Below are 17,358 nucleotides of genomic sequence, written 5' to 3'. Positions count from 1 at the left end.
CGGTGGAAAATGGATGGATGGATGGATGGATGGATGGATGGGTACACACATATCCGTATATACAGTATATATAATTCTGAACACTGCCCCCTAGTTGGTGTAAATGTGTATATATGTTGATGCATGTTGACGTATAAGCTTCAGAAGATGAACATGTGGAGAAACAGCTTTGACATTTTCCTCATTTTTTCCCAGTTTGTCTTTGAATTGTGCTTGTTGACTACATTCTCTAATTCTCTGTACCGATGGAGGACAGGGTGAGGATTAATGCAGTTTGAAAGTCTTTGTTACTTAGATGAAGATAATTTCCAAACAAACCACAAAAGTATGTCAGAAAGAGAAATCTGACGTCTGAGTGACTCGGTGATTTAGTAAATCCACGTTTTTTCCCAGTTGTTGACTTCTTCTCCTCTGGATGTTTGTGTCCTCAGGTGTCCTCTGCCTGTTGTCCTCACAGCCTCCGTCTTTTGGTCCAACTCTTGAATCAGCTGTTTCAGTGCTGGATGCTAACTCTGCAGATCAATGGCCCTGTGTGTCTGCGAGGCAAACTGCTCCTATTAGCATCAGCTATTAGCATCACGCCATCAATAGCATTGATCAAGCAGCTCTGGCTCCAGAATAGAAAGAAGAAAAAAAATCTGATGCTGCACAACAAATTGATGTTTGTTTGTTTTTTTCTTCAATTGTTAAAACATCACAGTTGCTGAAATACTTTGACAGATAAATATTTCGTCATTTTTTGTGACTTTGTAAGAGCCTGAAAAATATATGGTATGTTGTTGTTTTTCTAAAAATATTACATTAATGTGTGACTTTACGCACGCAGGCTGCATTTATTATAAAAATTTAACAATGTTCTCTTCAAATATACCAAACCTGAAAGAGTCATTACGTCATTGATCCTGCAGGAGGCAGTAGCTTGCTGAAGTTCTGACACTAAAGAGGAGCCATACCCACAGCAAGAGAATGAATTTTCCCTTCCTGACCACCGCCTGTCTCTGGGTCAGTGTGCATGGAAGGCCCCTGGAGGTCGAGGCTGCCCCCCCCCCCGAGGTCGAGGCTCCCCCCCGAGGTCGAGGCTCCCCCTGGAGGTCGAGACTCCCCCTGGAGAGGTCACAGATTTCTCTTTGTATCATCAGGAAATACAATGATCTTTATTTTACTGTTGAACTTCTTCTACTTTAAAGTCATGATGTCTTCAAATGTAAAAAGTTCATAGTGTTTGACTTACAGGAAGACGATTTCTGCCCCCACCTTCACGGTGGTTCGTCTCTCCATCCAAACAGGAGCAGGTGGCGAATGGAAGCAGCACAGGGTTTTGATTAGGTACAGACTTTGGGGACAGAGAAAAGTCACTTACCAAATGAGTCAACTCCTGGGTCGTGGCATAAAAATGGAACGCATTTGTGGGTGTGATTGGCTGCTGTGATTGGCTGCAGCTCTCTCACCCCCCTGTCAATCATGAGTGAAGCACATGTTTGTTCACATTAGTTTGCTTCCTGATGGTCACGTATTTATTTGCAGCTGCAGATCTTCTTCTTCTTCTTCTTCTGCTTCTTCTTCTTCTTCTTCTTCCCCTTCTTCACCTTCTTCTCCTTCTTCTTCTTCTTCTTCTTCCCCTTCTTCACCTTCTTCTCCTTCTTCTTCTTCACCTTCTTCACCTTCACCACCTTCACCTTCTTCACCTTCTTCTTCACCTTCTTCTTCTTCACCCTCTTCTTCTTCTTCTTCACCTTCTTCACCTTCTTCTTCACCTTCTTCACCTTCACAGAAGCACAGACACTTCATGTTGTATAAAATGCTACTGTGTGTCAAAAGAGGTAAAACCTAAGGCTCTCGTTTCTCCATCGCGTGCGTGCGTGTGTGTCCCTTGTGAGTCTCTTCCTGGTTAATACGATAGATGAGATATTTTAAGAACTTCATGGTCATCGTCCACTGCTGGCCTCCACTGTGGTGTCAGCAGACTGTCTTCCTGTGGCAGTTTTGCCAAAAGGTGATGGATGTCCGAGGCCACCTCTGGGGGCATTTCTGAAAACACTTCAGACTCAGTCAGCAGGCAGAAGAGAAAACAGAAGATTTCCTTCTCATTTTTACGGCCTCAGCTTGTATTATTTCAGCTGACTTTCCCTCGTCGTCTTCTCTTCTTCGTCTGCAGTCAACAAATCTTTTATCCACTGTCTGAAGTCTTTTCTTTGTCACTATGTGATATTCAGCCAAGTGCACGTGTGTTGGCCGTGCACAGTATATGACAGTAGCTGTGCTACAGTCACTGCACTGGTCACTGCAGTTTGAAGTGGGTTTCCTTTGACCTATCATTCTGTCAGATGATGATGATTTATTTGACCTTTTTAACACACATACATTCTTTGTCATCATAGAGGAATATCACATAGAATAGAAATGCACAGCCTTAACAAGATTATTGTCCAAACGATGATTTTTAATCTGGACGCTGTCAGCATGTAGCTGAGGGAGGTTGGTCATATATTTTTGAATATGGTAATTCACACCTGAATATAAGCCCCACCCACTAAATTTAAAAAGAAAAAATAATTGTACATACATAGGCCTCACTTGTCTATAAACCACAGGTGTCCATGTTATAACACGGGATATTCACACAGAAAGAACACTTTTTCTTTTTACTTTTAATTAAAGAAATGCTTTTTATTTTCCCAAACAGTGCCTGTAACATGGCTGGTTACGCGTTAGCTCTTTCCTGCTTCGGTGCCCCGACCGTACTTTAAGCCACAGGGTTAAAAGCGTGTGAAAAAAGAAGCAGCTTATAGTCTGGAAATCACGCTAATTGTTTATAGAATTCTATGTGAAATATAAATATGTTTGAGTAAAACCCAGCAGATGATAAACTGCAGCTCCAAGTCCAACCTCCAGAGGTCACTGCTCACATTCAGAGGTGTCCTCCTGATACTTGAGTGTGTGTGATTATTCAGGGAGGGGTGGTCAGCGAGCTGGGTCAAAATGCTGTGGAGGTACTTTCTGAGTTTCACTGATCGATAGCTGCTTTAAATAGGAACAGGAACATCTGTGCACAGCATTAATCTCAGCAGTGGATCCTGTTGGACTGGGAAACATTCTGCTGAATAGAATTGGCTGCACACACACATACAGGTACTGAGGCCCAAACACCACTTATACCCTCCTCCTCTTCCTCCTCCTCCTCCTCCCCAAGTGTTAATTAGCAGCCACTCAACCACAGACCCAGGCACTGACACACAGTCACAGACTGTACTGTATAGAAAAACACATCAATACAAAATCAATAAGAGTACGGTGTAGTCGACAACAGCAGAACAGTGACATCTACAAACCATGACAACAACGCACAATTGATCACGTTGTTTGACAAATATTTGTTTTTTTGTGGAAACTTTTTATCTTTAAAATCAAGAAGTATTAAAAATGAAGAGAATTAGAAACGGAGACAAAGACTGGATACTGCACCTGCTTTTATTTAATTTTTATGAATTTTTTTGATCCCACACAGTACTTCTCAAATACTGGGGCGGGCCCCCCCGGTGGGGTGCGGTGAGGTGCTGGGGGGAGAGGGGGAGGGGGTTGAGGGTCTTCCATTAGAATATGTCCAATGGACATCAGTGTACCACTGCTGTGATACCTGAATGTTAACCAGCCTCCAGTCACTAGGTGGCAGCAACTCGTACAGTGGTTTGAACAGATAAAAATATACATGTTATCAGGTTCTCAATAGTGTTTCAATTCACGGGGTGTGGGTCAGAGAGGGGGGGTTGCAAAAACATTTCTGTCCCCAAGGGGGGGCATGATAGAAAATAATTGAGAACCACTGCGTAAACAGCAGATCTGCTGTTACTACTGCCCCCTGGAGGCGCCATGTCTGTGGTTCCTCTGGGAATTGAACCCAGAACTTTCTACTTGTAAGGCACACATGCTAACAGTGGTCTGGGGCTCAGGCTGAGGTGGTTATGGTGGTTATTTGACATCAGCAAGTGGTGGAAGAGAAAACAGAGAGGACGACAGGAGAGAGTGAGCTCCGCTGCTGTCTTCAGGGGATTTGTGTCCACAGCCCGGGGTGTGTGTGTGTGTGTGTGTGTGTGTGTGGTGGACAGCTTGCTGCTGGATTGACAGAGTGACGTCAGCTCACCGCCACCTCTCCCTGATGGCAGGATTAGTGGCGAGCAGCAGAGACAGTGTTCCAGTAATCTCCCTCTAACAAATGGTCGGAGACACTCACGTTCACAGCTTCCATTACTGACTCCTCCTGGAGGTTAGGGTTAGGGGAGGCTAACCCTCCCCCCTCAGCCCACCTGGGATGATCCATGCAGCCCACCTGGGATGATCCATGCAGCCCAGGCGTGAACCTCCTCCTCCTCATGCCGCTGCAGCAGGACGATGGCAGCAGGTGAGGTGAAGAGTGAACTGCTCCTGTGTCAACAACTGCTGCAGCTGAATGACCAGGGTGGGTGGGTGGGTGACGGCACGAAGGAGTAGAAGAAGACTGGCTAACCCCCCCCCCCCCCCACACACACACACACCAGAGTGCTAGTTGTATATTTGTACTTGTACTTCTACTTAGGTGAACAGATGAAAACTAACTGTGTTTTAGTCACTGTGGAAATAGAAGAAAGAAGTCTTGATTTGATGATGGTTGTTGTTGTTGTTGCTGGTGTTGTTGCTGTTGTTGCTGCTGTTGCTGCTGTTGTTGTTTCTGGTGGTGTTGCTGTTGTTGTTGCTGGTGTTGTTGCTGTTGTTGTTTCTGGTGGTGTTGCTGTTGTTGTTGCTGCTGCTGCTGGTGGTGTTGTTGTCTATATTTGACTTTTCATTATGAATTCTTCAGCCCAGAACATCATCCCTCTGACGGAGCTGCTGACTACAGTACCAACAACAACATGATGATGATGATGATGAAGATGAAGATGAAGATGATGCAGTCTGAATTGGCAGCTGAGAGGAGAGACGTGTGTGAGGCAACACGTGCCTGGGGGGTTGGGGTCAGACCTGGGGGCCACCACAGGAAGCTGTTTTAATTGCTACTGGACCATTGTGAACAGTTCAGATTCATCGTCGCTGTGCGTCTTTACGCACTGATCTCCACGCGACTCTCTCTCTCTCTCTCCCCCTCTCCCTCTCCCTCCCTCTCTTTGCCCCCTTCCCCCTCCCTCTCCCACTCTCTTTGACTCTCTCTCGCATCCCGCAGTTGCCTCACCTGCACAGTGGAGGACGCGGTGCAGTTCCTCAGCGGACACTTTGTCGAGCGCCACGCAGTGCGCTCCCACCATGGGGGGAGAGTCCGACAGCGTAGCTCACAGTAACAGCCGGATCTAAACTCCACTCCAGCCGGTCATTCTTCTGTGACTCTGAGGCCACCTCTTGACAGCAGCGGAGAAGAGCAGACACCCGCACCCGCACCCGCACCCCCTCAGTCTTCACATGGACCGAGTGCCCTCGGCACTGGCAGCAAAAATGCGCCTGATCGCTCTAGTGTTTGCCGGTTTGACTCTCTGGGGCAAAGTGACTATTTGTGAGTGTATCGACTACAAAGCGGCAGAGTTCGATTATGACGACGAAGACAGAGCGGAGACCATTGACTACAAAGACCCCTGCAAAGCTGGTGAGTCCGGGGATGACTGTGTGTAAACACGGCTGTTTTTATTCGTCTCAGATGGCACGTGTGTGTGTGTGTGTGTGTGTGTAAGTGTGTGAGAGAGGGAGAGTTCCAGATGTTCCTCCTTCTCTGACCTATAAGTCACGGAACACGTGCAGCCTGTCAGTGTCTGTGTCTGTGTCTGTGTCTGTGGCTGTGTCGGTGTCTGTGTCTGTGTCTGTGTCCGTGTCTGTGTCAGTGGCTGTGTCTGTGTCAGTGTCTGTGTCTGTGTCCGTGTCTGTGTCAGTGTCTGTGTCCGTGTCTGTGTCAGTGTCAGTGTCAGTGTCTGTGTCTGTGTCAGTGTCAGTGTCGGTGTCAGTGTCTGTGTCTGTGGCTGTGTCGGTGTCTGTGTCAGTGTCTGTGTCCGTGTCTGTGTCAGTGTCTGTGTCGGTGTCTGTGTCAGTGTCTGTGTCAGTGTACTGCAGACCTGTGTGAAAATGATTAAATGTTTTGGAATTAAGGAACATCTTGACCAAAGTGATTCTCTCTCTCTCTCTCTCTCTCTCTCTCTCTCTCTCTCTCACTCACTTTCGTTTGTCTCTCTCTGTCATGCACATTTTAAGTGTCGGTCGTTAGTGTCAGTCGTTAGTGTTGGTCGTTAGTGTTGGTGGTTAGTGTTGGTTGATTGTGTTGGTCGTTAGTGTCGGTCGTTAGTGTCGGTCGTTAGTGTTGGTGGTTAGTGTCGGTTGATTGTGTTGGTCGTTAGTGTTGGTTGTTAGTGTTGGTTGATTGTGTTGGTTGATTGTGTTGGTCGTTAGTGTCGGTCGTTAGTGTTGGTGGTTAGTGTCGGTTGATTGTGTTGGTCGTTAGTGTTGGTCATTAGTGTTGGTTGATTGTGTTGGCCGTTAGTTGTTTCTTTAATATATTCACAATATGTGAATATATTCACATATTAAAGAAACAACCTGAAAACTTTAGAATACAAATACGTACGTTTTACCATCAGGTTGATAAAATAATTCATTGTATTCTACTGCAATACGCACTGCCGCAGTAAAAACAAAGGAAGAAGTATACATTAGTACTACAGTAGTGCCTCACTTCAACTCTATTTGGACTGTGTGAGGCTCCTGAAATTAAAAAATACAACTTTCATTTCAATTTATAAAAAAACAAACAAAAATTTGACAGTTCTATAATGAATCTAAGTTTGGTCCAATTAAGTGTAAACTCAGCATAAACTCAGCAGTGGAGAATATTCTATTCTAGATGACAAAAGTCAAAACTGAACAAATGACTGCATTATAATGCATGTAATGCATTAATTTGCATCTAATTTAGCTTCAAATAATAAAAAAAAGAAATGATGCACATCATCGTGACATACGAACAACTTTCATGCTAGGATTAGCCAACGCTCGCAGCAAACTATTGACTTCAGTAAAAAGGCATAAACAGTGAATGTTGGAGTGGAAGAGTCGGACACTTGACCTCAGAGTTCTGACTCAGTCCGTCAGGGAATAAATACAAGTAAACGTGCAAATAAACAACAGGTGCAGGCAGGAGGAAAAATGACAACAAGTTTGACTGGTTTATACCTCTGTCTGAGAATACGCTTCATTTTCCTGTCTTTGATGATAATCAGATTAAATGTAATTAAAAATCCAGGATATTTTATTTTGGCTGTGCAAACAATTTCTATAAATTCAGATTCCTGCTCACCTCATCAGCCTCACCTCCTCAGCCTCACCTCCTCACCTCCTCAGCCTCACACCTCCTCCCAGTGGGAAAATAAAATACAAAATTCAACAACTCCAGGTTGTGTTTTCCTTGTGGACACAACTCAAACTCTTAAAGTCATCAAATCACTTTTATCACCATCTGATTCAAAGACGTGCCAACACTCACACACACACACACTGTGTATGTGTGTGTGTGAGCAGCTCTTAAGATGTGAAAAGAAAGTCATTCCAGGCCTGACCCTGTGGCATCAGGCTGAGTGGCTGGTATTCCGCCTCCTGTTTTTGCTGGGAAAACACAGGGGGAATATTTGGCTGGCTGCTTATCTCCTCGGAGTCCTGCTCTGGTAGACAGGAGAACACACACTTCCAGGTCTTTGTGAAGTGATTTCCCCATGTGAACACTCACAGGCACACATTTGACACACACACACACACACAGCTCCCTCCATTCACCCGCGCTTATCTCTTCCTGGTTGTCTGCATCCTGCTGCTCAGCTGGAGATGACACACACGCGTGCACACACTTACACACTGGCAGGGACGTGCGTGCGGCTCCTACACTCCGTCAAGAGTCATTCATGCTTCCTCCCAAATCACTGTTCTTGTCAAATACTCACACACGGAGCCAAAGCTAAACAAACGTTGGTGTAGAGATGAAGCCGGGGGGCGACTTTCCTACAGTGACCCTACAGTGGAGGTTGACGGGTCCCTCTCTGCACTATTGTATCACTGCGGTTAGTAGTGGAGCTATATATATATATATATATATATATATATATACAGTATACTCTGTGTGCATACTGTATACAGTATATTTTGTGTGTACATATATATGTATATAATCCTTCTCTTATACCCTGACACTGTGTGGTGCTGTCTCCCTCTCTGGTTATTTTACCAATTTTTATAACAATAATATAAAATGTTTTCTTAATTATTATTATTTGATATGATCAATATATTTGTTTATATCTGTTTTATGAAAATAAGACTCAGGGGCCCAGAGACTCAGTGAGTCAGAGACTCAGAGACTCAGTGAGTCAGAGACTCAGAGACTCAGTGAGTCAGAGACTCAGTGGCTCAGTGACTCAGTTAGTTACTTCAGAAAATGCTTTAAAATAATTGAATGAACAGGGAAAAACAACAACTCATTTTGAGAAAAACAGTAGCAACAGGTTAGTTAGTTAGTTAGTTAGTTAGTTAGTTAGGGTTAGGGTTAACAGGACCAAATCTGACTAATAAATCACAGGATTGAAATACCTCCATCAGAATTGATTTTCTATTCGATGCCAGGACTTTAAAAACCGTTAGAAATATATTTGAAGGTCAGGTCAGTTATCCTGAGAGAGCTGAATAATGGACGTCATGATTCATCGTCCTTAATTCACTCAGTAATTAGTCCGTTGAAGTACACACTAAGTGCATTCCTAGCAGATGTAGGCCTGTGTGTAGGCCTGTGTGTCCGTGCCAACATTCCATGTATGTGTTCTCTGTTCTTTAAAGTCCGGGGGTGAGGCCTACGTGTCGTGACACTGAGCTGCAGCCGCAGTTCACCCCTTCCTCATCACTCAGTAGGAAGGAAACAGGAGCAGTGTGTGTGTGTTTGACACCGTGGACACAGCTTTGTGTGTGTGTGTGAATCGCGCCGCTCATATTATATTAAACAGGATTTTCCCGAGTGCAGCGCTGCTGCCACCGGGCTTCCGAAGTCTTCCTCAGGATTCCCTCCTCAGCACAAACTCTGCAGCTCCTGCCGAGCGCCAACTGTTTGTTTTGGACAGTCATTGTTCTGGAGCTGCAGAAGTGATGAGTCAGCGCTGCCGTTACTCATCACTCATTTATTAAAGATCTGAGAGCGGTAGCGCCACCTGGTCATTTTTTAAGATTTATTCAACAAAATGACTTTTACTGTCCTGGAAGAATCCTCTGAGTCTGAGATTATTGGGTTCTCACTTTTGGGGACCAGTTGAGGGAGCTGAAGTTCACATTGGGGTAGGACAGGGCATCTCAAAGTGTAGGATGGGCCGCCAGCTGGGGAACAGAGACATGACAGGTGGGTTATTTGATGGCATTGATTTTGATTCATTATAAAAACATGACGTTACTTGGTGTCAGGTCAATACATTTGATTTTTGTTGGGGCGACGGGGGGAGGTGTGGCTTGAAAATGACCTGTGCAGTTTGAGAACCACTGGTGTAGGACAGATGTCCTCAGCTGATCCAACCCCTCGCACCCTTGTCTGGCCAAAACCCATGACCTGCTGGAGAACAATCTCAGCTGTTCTGTTCTGTTCTGTTCTGTTCTGTTCTGTTCTCTTAGTTGTGTAGATTCCTTGTTTGTTGATGAGTTTTTCTCGTGTGTATTTTATAATTCTACACTTTATTAATAAAATTAGTACAAATTCTAAATCAACAAACAACAACAAATCTGACTCCAGATCAGCTTCTTTAGTTTTAGCTCAGACCTTGACACCTGGTGACTGCTTCAATACTAGTCACCGGACGCCTTTAACCCTTTAACTGCAGGTTGAAGACCTTCTACACAGAAACATGTTCTTCCAGTTCATCCATCCATCCATTTTCATCTGCTTATCCGTTACCGGATCGCGGGGGCAGCAGTCTCCATGACCGCCACCCAGATCACACTGCACCGTACCAGTCCCCCGTGAACCTTCCTGCAGGTGGTGAGTCCACTGGGAGGTACCAACCGCCCTAACCAGGATTAGATCTAACCCAGGAGGAAAAACCTGGGGTTCCACACCACTGACAGAGACATTGGCTCTGGACCAAAGCGCCACCTTCCAGTTTATATCTCTCACATATTGACACGGTGCTAACAGGCTTCAAAGAAAAACCTGCCAAAGGCTAAAATTGGCCCCTGTGTTCTAAAGATATGGATCGCTACAACTCTGCTGCCCGCTCTCTGCGAGAATAGAGGTTGTCTCTCAGTTGTGTGTTGTGCACGTTGCTCTCTAATTTATATATATATATATGTGTGTGTGTGTGTGTGTGTGTGTGTGTCAAGCTTTGCTGCAGTGCTCCGGCTGAAGGGCATATAGTCCTGGTCAGTGTCATACAAAACTCCTGGGACATCTCGGAGTTCTGGGATCAATATTCCTCCAACCTACGTAGGTGTCCTCACCCCTGCTCGCCCCTGCTCTCTCAACGGCCTGACTTTGGGCTATTTATGGTGCTATAATGGATTAACAAGACCCCAAGAATCAATGGGCAGACCTGACTAGGAATGTTCTTCCTCTTCTTCTCACTTTCTAGCTCTGCTGCGTCAGCTCTTCTTCTCTGGAAAACTTGCTCCCTGCATCCTCGCAAGGTATTACGTACATGCAGCTGGTTCAGTGTCCCGTCCACAAATAGAAAGTGAAGCTAAAAAGATGAGGAGTTTGTATTTTTTATTTACTTGGGAATGCAATACGCAATACCCAGACAAACCACTAGAGAATCGATGAAGCAGGGCGCCCTGGGTTCAATTCCCAGAGGAACCACTTGTCCCTAATGGCGCCTCCTGTGGTAGCCTCTGTCAGTTGCAAAAAAGACTCATACTGTAAATGCCCCTGTTGTGGGATGATAGGTGGCTGTGGTGACCTGAGGTGAAGGAGGTGTCCAGGAGGTGTCCAGGGTCAGGGTTAAGGTCACCCCAGGCTGTGGTGACCTGAGGTGAAGGAGGTGTCCAGGAGGTCACAGGGTTAAAGCTGCCGTCATTGTGTGCAGTGATATACTTTGTATCATGACATTTAGCAGACGCTTTTATCCAAAGCGACTTTTAATTTATTTATTATTTATTAAGTTTATGTTATTTAATACTGTGTTATTGGCTCAGTATCATGTGATTACCTGATACTGAGAGAACCCACGTTTTAATTAGAACCTGGAGTGTGTATTAATTGAACGTCAATGATTACTGATGTTACGTTTTCCTAATGATCACAAAAAGTTAACTAAACAACTAGAAAATATTTCTCTCAGGGTTCTCAAATGATTACTTTTATTATTTCCAATTGTTATTACGTTCATGAAACGAAATTCTTCACAGGATTTAAAGTTGAAGATCCACACAGAAGTCATGGGTTTATCTCACAGACATTTTGAACAAATGCATCAATGATTCACTTTTTCACACTAAAATAAAAGTATACCTGTATAAAGTATTTTAAATTTTTTTTTGATATGCTTTATTTTAATAAACAAAAACAAAGGTTTAATGTGGTTCAATCTGGTTCAAAGTTCATTTCTATAATCGATCCGTGTTAATGAATCCATTTCTGTTTCAGCTCTAGTTTGTCCAATCACACGATCCACTTCTTTAGAACAAGGCTTTACTGTTACGTTCAAGCAGTATTTCTTACTGTAGTAAAGAGGTCAAATCAACTGTTTGGTTCTCCGTCACACACTCGTACCATGATGTTAAGACCATGTGTCTTCATTGTCCTTTACCTCTGTCTCCCACACTGGTGTAAAGCTGAGCACAATGGCATCCTGACCCTCGGTTTCCTTTAGTGACAATTCTAATTAGTTAAGTGACAATCCCCTCTCCCCCTCTCCCCTCCCTCCCCCATACCATTGTGAATGTATCAGCGTCCCCTGTCCCCGTGGAGGGCCGTAACTCCAGCAAGCTAATCACTGGATGATAATCAGCCAGTTGTTCATTGTTACTGTACGGTAACAATGTGGGTGGGGGGAAGGGGGGTTATGGCAGGAGAAGGAAACACTGCAGAACATCAGATCTGAATTGTAAGATCTGAGAGTTCAGATACGGTGGATGTAAAGTTTACAAACGTCAAAAGTGGTCTTTTATTTGGATGGTTTTTTTTCCAGTACAATCCCAGATCCCAGATTAACTTCATTATTTCTGTATAATTATAATAATAACCCTAACCCTAACCCAACCTGATTGGGAGATGAATCAATGAACCATTTATAGAGTTTCAAATGAAGCTCCATATGAACTGCTTAAAAATGTATTTCAGTATTCCACCTTCAAAACTTTGTCACAAATTTCTTGCAGTACCACCAAAGAGCCTCAAGGTGAAGTGGGTGCCCTGGAGTAGAAAAATAATGTTTACATTTTTGCTTCTCACCCCCTAATCCAGACAAATGTAGAGATCAAGAAATCCTGTTAAAAACATCAGAAGAAAAGATATTTTAATTGGATTTTTCCAGCTCTGTTTTTGCTTCTTTCTACTCAGGATGGGATTCAGTGTCTGTGTTTATTCCTAAAACTTGATTGATGTGATGTTTCTTCTTATTTGTAGCTGTGTTCTGGGGAGACATCGCTTTAGACGAAGAGGACCTGAGAATGTTCCAGATCAACAGGACCACAGACCTCACACGGCACACACACATTCACACAAACTCCAGACGAGGCCACATGTCAGGTGAGTGGACCCGACATCTCTGCCCCCCTCTGTTCCTCTGCCCCACAGCTTTTGTCGCATGAACTTCTGGCCTTTGAGCTAACGGTGTGTGTGTGTGTTGTTGTTAGGTGGCCTTGATGAACATGAGCTTGTAAAGAAGAAAGGTTCCTTGTACCTGCTGCTGGACAGAATACACAGATTTGGTTTAGGTGAGGTCACGCTCCAGTGTCAGAGAGAAAAACCTTCATCCAGTTGAAGGTGATGTCTTTTACCCAGACCTTTAGACCAATCCTGAAACTTCAATAATAAGAATTATTTCCACACACATGACAGTGTGTGTGGAAATAATTCTTATTATTGAAGTGTTTGTTGAAAATTCAATTCAGTTCATGTAAGACAGACATTTTTACATTTTCTGTTCTAGATTTTCTCCCTCAGGTTAGTAAAGCAGATGCCAGTCCTCAGAGCCAAAAAGGTGTAGTGACGGGGACTGTCCTGAAGAGGCGTGTTCCTCGAGCAGCCACGTCCCGATCTGAGAGGATTTGGCCTGGAGGAGTCATTCCCTATGTCATTGGAGGAAACTTCACTGGTACGCAGCTGCAGTGAATACACACTGTCTGTGACTGTGTGGGTGGCAGATGTTAAACGTGTGTGTGTGTGTGTGTGTGTGTGTTCCAGTGAGTCAGAGGGCCATGTTCAAGCAGGCCATGCGTCATTGGGAGAAACAGACGTGTGTCACATTCATTGAGAAAAGCGATGAGGAGAGTTACATAGTGTTCACCTACAGACCCTGTGGGTGAGTTAGTGTGTGTGTGTGTGTGTGTGTGTGTTTACTATTGACCTTGTCACAGTGAGAGACGTGTGCTAACCCAACAATGGCTCCGCCTTCCTTCCTGTCCTGCTCCTGTTTCTCTGTTCTGCCAATCACGTCGGTATGTTCCTGCAGCTTTTTCATCTTCATGCTACACTGGAGCGCTCGCACTGGTGTGTGTGCGTGTGTGTGTGTGGGGGGGGGGTGTGTTTGTACAGTGTGTTTGTACAGTGCTGACATTTTACTGGTTGTGTTTTGTAAAACGTTCTGTATGTGAATAGATCAGAACGACCTGGAGGAATGTTCTGCCACCAGAGGGAGCCGTGACTGCAGTACAATCAGTTCATTAGAACTAATTAATTCATATACTTTATATAATAATAGATGTCATTTTGCTAATTGAGTAATAAGCTCATAAAAATCAGCATTTTTAAGCAGCATCTACTGATGGTCGCTCTGATTTATACACAGCAGGAAATGTTTTCATTTCACTGAAGCAACTCAAGAATAAAATACCATCTGACGGTCTGTTTGTAGGCTCTTCACCTTCAGGTCTGTGTCAGACCAACTTCACAGACTGTCGGAGACTGATGTTTCACTGACTTTTTCATTTGTTTCAAGTGGTTTTCAGGAATCAAATCCATTAAGACTTTTCACAGACTTGGTTTTACTTCATACGTTTGTTTCTCTGCTCCTCCTGCTCCGTCTTCTCCCTCCATTTCCCTGTCATCCACTTTCTGTTAATTACAATTAAGGTGTTGTTCCTATGTGGGTCGTCGTGGCAACGGGCCCCAGGCCATCTCCATTGGTAAAAACTGTGACAAGTTTGGCATTGTGGTCCACGAACTGGGCCACGTCATTGGCTTCTGGCATGAGCACACGAGGCCTGACCGTGATGATCATGTGACCATCATCCGTGATAACATCCAACCAGGTGAGATTATGTTTGAACTGACAACTACGTCGGTCTGACACAGTTCCTCTGTTCTCAGATACAGTTCCATATCAGGCCACGTCTGTCCACACCCACCCATGTCTCTGTCCACACCCACCCATGTCTCTGTCCACAACCACTCATGTCTCTGTCCATACCCACTCACCCATGTCTCTGTCCACAACCACTCATGTCTCTGTCCACACCCACAGTTTCTGACAGTTTGTTTTGATCAAAGTTCATTGGAAGACAGAGCGACGACGTCTCCATCATCACTGGACTGTGAGTGGATGAAGCTCAACCTTCTGTTTCCTTCATCACAGGCCAAGAGTATAACTTCCTGAAGATGGAACCAGGAGAAGTCAACTCTCTTGGAGAGCCGTACGATTTTGACAGCATCATGCACTACGCCAGGAACACCTTCTCCCGGTAAACAGCTGCTCAGTTTCATCCGTTTGAGATTCTGTAAATGATGGGTCTGTGACTGCAGTGCTATGAAGCTGTTGGTTTGATTTGATTTGATTTAAATTTCACCTTGTAACAATAAGCTGCTGTATGTGCACTTCCCTCTCCTCTCCTGCAGAGGGATGTTCCTGGACACCATCCTTCCATCCAAGGATGTAAACGGGGTCCGACCTGCCATAGGCCAACGGAGCAGACTCAGTAAAGGAGACGTTGCTCAGGCCAGGAAGCTGTATAGATGTCCAGGTACTGAGACTACACTCTGATAGAAGTGTGTGTTTGAAAAAAACCTCTGTCTCTGCTCTCAGATTTGGTGTAAAAACGTGTTTATTTGTTGTCGTTGTTGTTGTTGTAATCTCTATTTTATATCATCCTAATATTTTATTTTAACACTGTAGTCTTTAACTGTAAAGGGTCATTTAAGAGTGAGATGAACAGAGCCCCACGGCATTTTGGGGGTGGGAAATGGTATGCATCAATGATGGGGTGGGAGGGGGCAGTTGGCTGACCTTCTTATAAGAAGGAACGATGCGTTTAATGTCCATGTGTAGGACATACCAGTACTGACATACATGTCACTACAGACACAGCGGCTGTGTTCTGCTTACTGACAGAACAGTCAGAAACACAAAACAACTGGGATGTTTTTGGGGGATCATTTTAAATCAGAGACTTTTCCCATTCAAATCCATTTCTTTATCAGACAGCAGAGAAAAAAAAGTTTTTTTTCTTGATAAATTGTTAGTAATGTGTTTGTTTTTTTTTGGTAAATTGGAAGCAGAAACAGAGGCTTTGGTCAAGACACAAGTGAAGTCATCTGGGCTCCGTTTCTTGAAGCTGGCTCACGAAACACCCAGTTAAAGCCACAGCTCTGGCTTCATGAAGCTGAAGAAGTCCAACTTTGACTTTCCGGTTTCACAAAAGCAGATTACAATTAGCTCTGGTAAGTCTGAGTTAAGTTCAGTCTGAGTGGCGCTCGTGCCCGACTTCATATGAAGGCTCCCTCAGTGGAGCACAGATCGCACCAACCACGTCACGTCCTCCACCTTTTACTGTTGAACGACTGTAACGATGACGACACGCTGTCAAATAAAAAGGACAACAGCGCCACAGCCGAGGACGACGGAAAAAACTTGGTAAAAGATGACAGAGTGAAGGAGTGAGTATTGATGAGAGAGTTATTGATCCTCGTTCATCACAGATATATATATACTGTAACAGCATCAACATATGTCTGTGTCTGTGTCAACACACCTGACAGGTTTTAGGTTTAGTCCAGGTTTAATCCAACAGGGATGAAAAGGACCAGGCAGCAAAAAAATTTAACTCCTGATTTAAATCCTGTCTGTATTTGTTCGTCAGTCTCTTCGCTGACGTGTTGCTGTAGTGACGGACCAACGTCAAACTAACACGAACACTGCTGGAGATCAACACCAAGGCTCCGCCCACATCGACACACCGTTACCTCCAATACGTTCTCAGCATCACCGACGTCATAAAGGAAACGACCGTTGGTAAAAAACGTGCAATACAAAGTATTTCCTCCAAGCTTAGAGCACGACTACGATGAGTTTAACGAACGAAATCTGGGCTGAGAATCGAAATTCAGTTATGTAATAGATAGTAAAAAAAAATGCAAACACTCGAACGCTCGCAGTTCTAAAATATCCAGTCGTGGTCTCAGGATTCTCTCCTGACGTCAGTTTCTTCTCACCAACTGAGCTGTGACGTCACAGACTCCTCAACAAACGGCCACGCCCTGTATATTGATTACTGACTCACTCCTTAACTCAGACTTAAGGACCTTAAAACTGCTACGGAGCAGGTTTGATCTACGGAGTATGTTGCCATAGCAACCGAGTCAGCGTCACGGTCTTGTCGGCTTTGTGAAACGGGAAACTCAGAGTTCCCTCTTATACGGAGTTAACTAACTCTGAGTTAGTTAACTCTGAGCTTCAAGAACCGGATCCCAAAGTTCACAGGACTGTAAAGATCTAACTGTCTGTTTGTGTGTGTCTGTGTGTGTGTGTGTGTGTGTGTGTGTGTGTGTGTACTAACAGCATGTGGAGAGACGCTCCAAGAATCAGTGGGTAACTTCTCGTCTCCTGGTTACCCCAACGGTTACCCCTCGTACACACACTGTGTCTGGAGGATCTCTGTCACACCTGGAGAAAAGGTATTTGAAAAAAAGATCAGGAATAAGAAATGGATGCAAAAGGAAAATGTCAGAGCTGGAAGGGTTTGGATTGTGGTAGAATAAAAAAGCATGTTGGTGGAGTGGAGGTCTCTGTCAGTGGAGGTCTCTGACAGTGGAGGTCTCTGACAGTGGAGGTCTCTGTCAGTGGAGGTCTCTGTCAGTGGAGGTCTCTGTCAGTGGAGGTTTCTGTCAGTGGTCTGTCAGTGGAGGCAGAAAAAGGGTACATTTGAACAAGCCCCAAAAAGAGAAAAAAAACCAGACCCACA

The 17,358-nt window shown here is 44.4% G+C and overlaps 1 protein-coding gene across 3 annotated transcripts in view; it reads left to right on the top strand.

Annotated features, from left to right (window-relative positions):
• Positions 1–4,871: 4,871 nt before the first annotated feature.
• The window catches only part of tll1 (tolloid-like 1), a 21,833-nt gene continuing 9,346 nt past the window's right edge, over positions 4,872–17,358 (top strand). For 2 of the 3 annotated variants that reach the window (XM_025058689.1, XM_025058690.1), the window contains exons 1-9: positions 4,872–5,605; positions 12,587–12,709; positions 12,817–12,897; positions 13,113–13,277; positions 13,367–13,484; positions 14,255–14,433; positions 14,757–14,862; positions 15,017–15,141; positions 16,956–17,071. In XM_025058689.1, the coding sequence (XP_024914457.1) occupies positions 5,425–5,605; positions 12,587–12,709; positions 12,817–12,897; positions 13,113–13,277; positions 13,367–13,484; positions 14,255–14,433; positions 14,757–14,862; positions 15,017–15,141; positions 16,956–17,071 (1,194 nt within the window). In that variant the 5' untranslated portion in view covers positions 4,872–5,424. The remainder of the gene's footprint in view (positions 5,606–12,586; positions 12,710–12,816; positions 12,898–13,112; positions 13,278–13,366; positions 13,485–14,254; positions 14,434–14,756; positions 14,863–15,016; positions 15,142–16,955; positions 17,072–17,358) is intronic. The other variant, XM_025058688.1, reaches the window with a different exon arrangement.

Source organism: Cynoglossus semilaevis, chromosome 9 (assembly GCF_000523025.1).
Source record: "Cynoglossus semilaevis isolate Cse_v1.0 chromosome 9, Cse_v1.0, whole genome shotgun sequence".
In the NCBI taxonomy this organism is placed as follows: Eukaryota; Metazoa; Chordata; class Actinopteri; order Pleuronectiformes; family Cynoglossidae; genus Cynoglossus; species Cynoglossus semilaevis.
The sequence above is the reverse complement of the archived record's forward strand: the minus strand, read 5'-3'. Positions and strand labels throughout refer to the sequence as shown.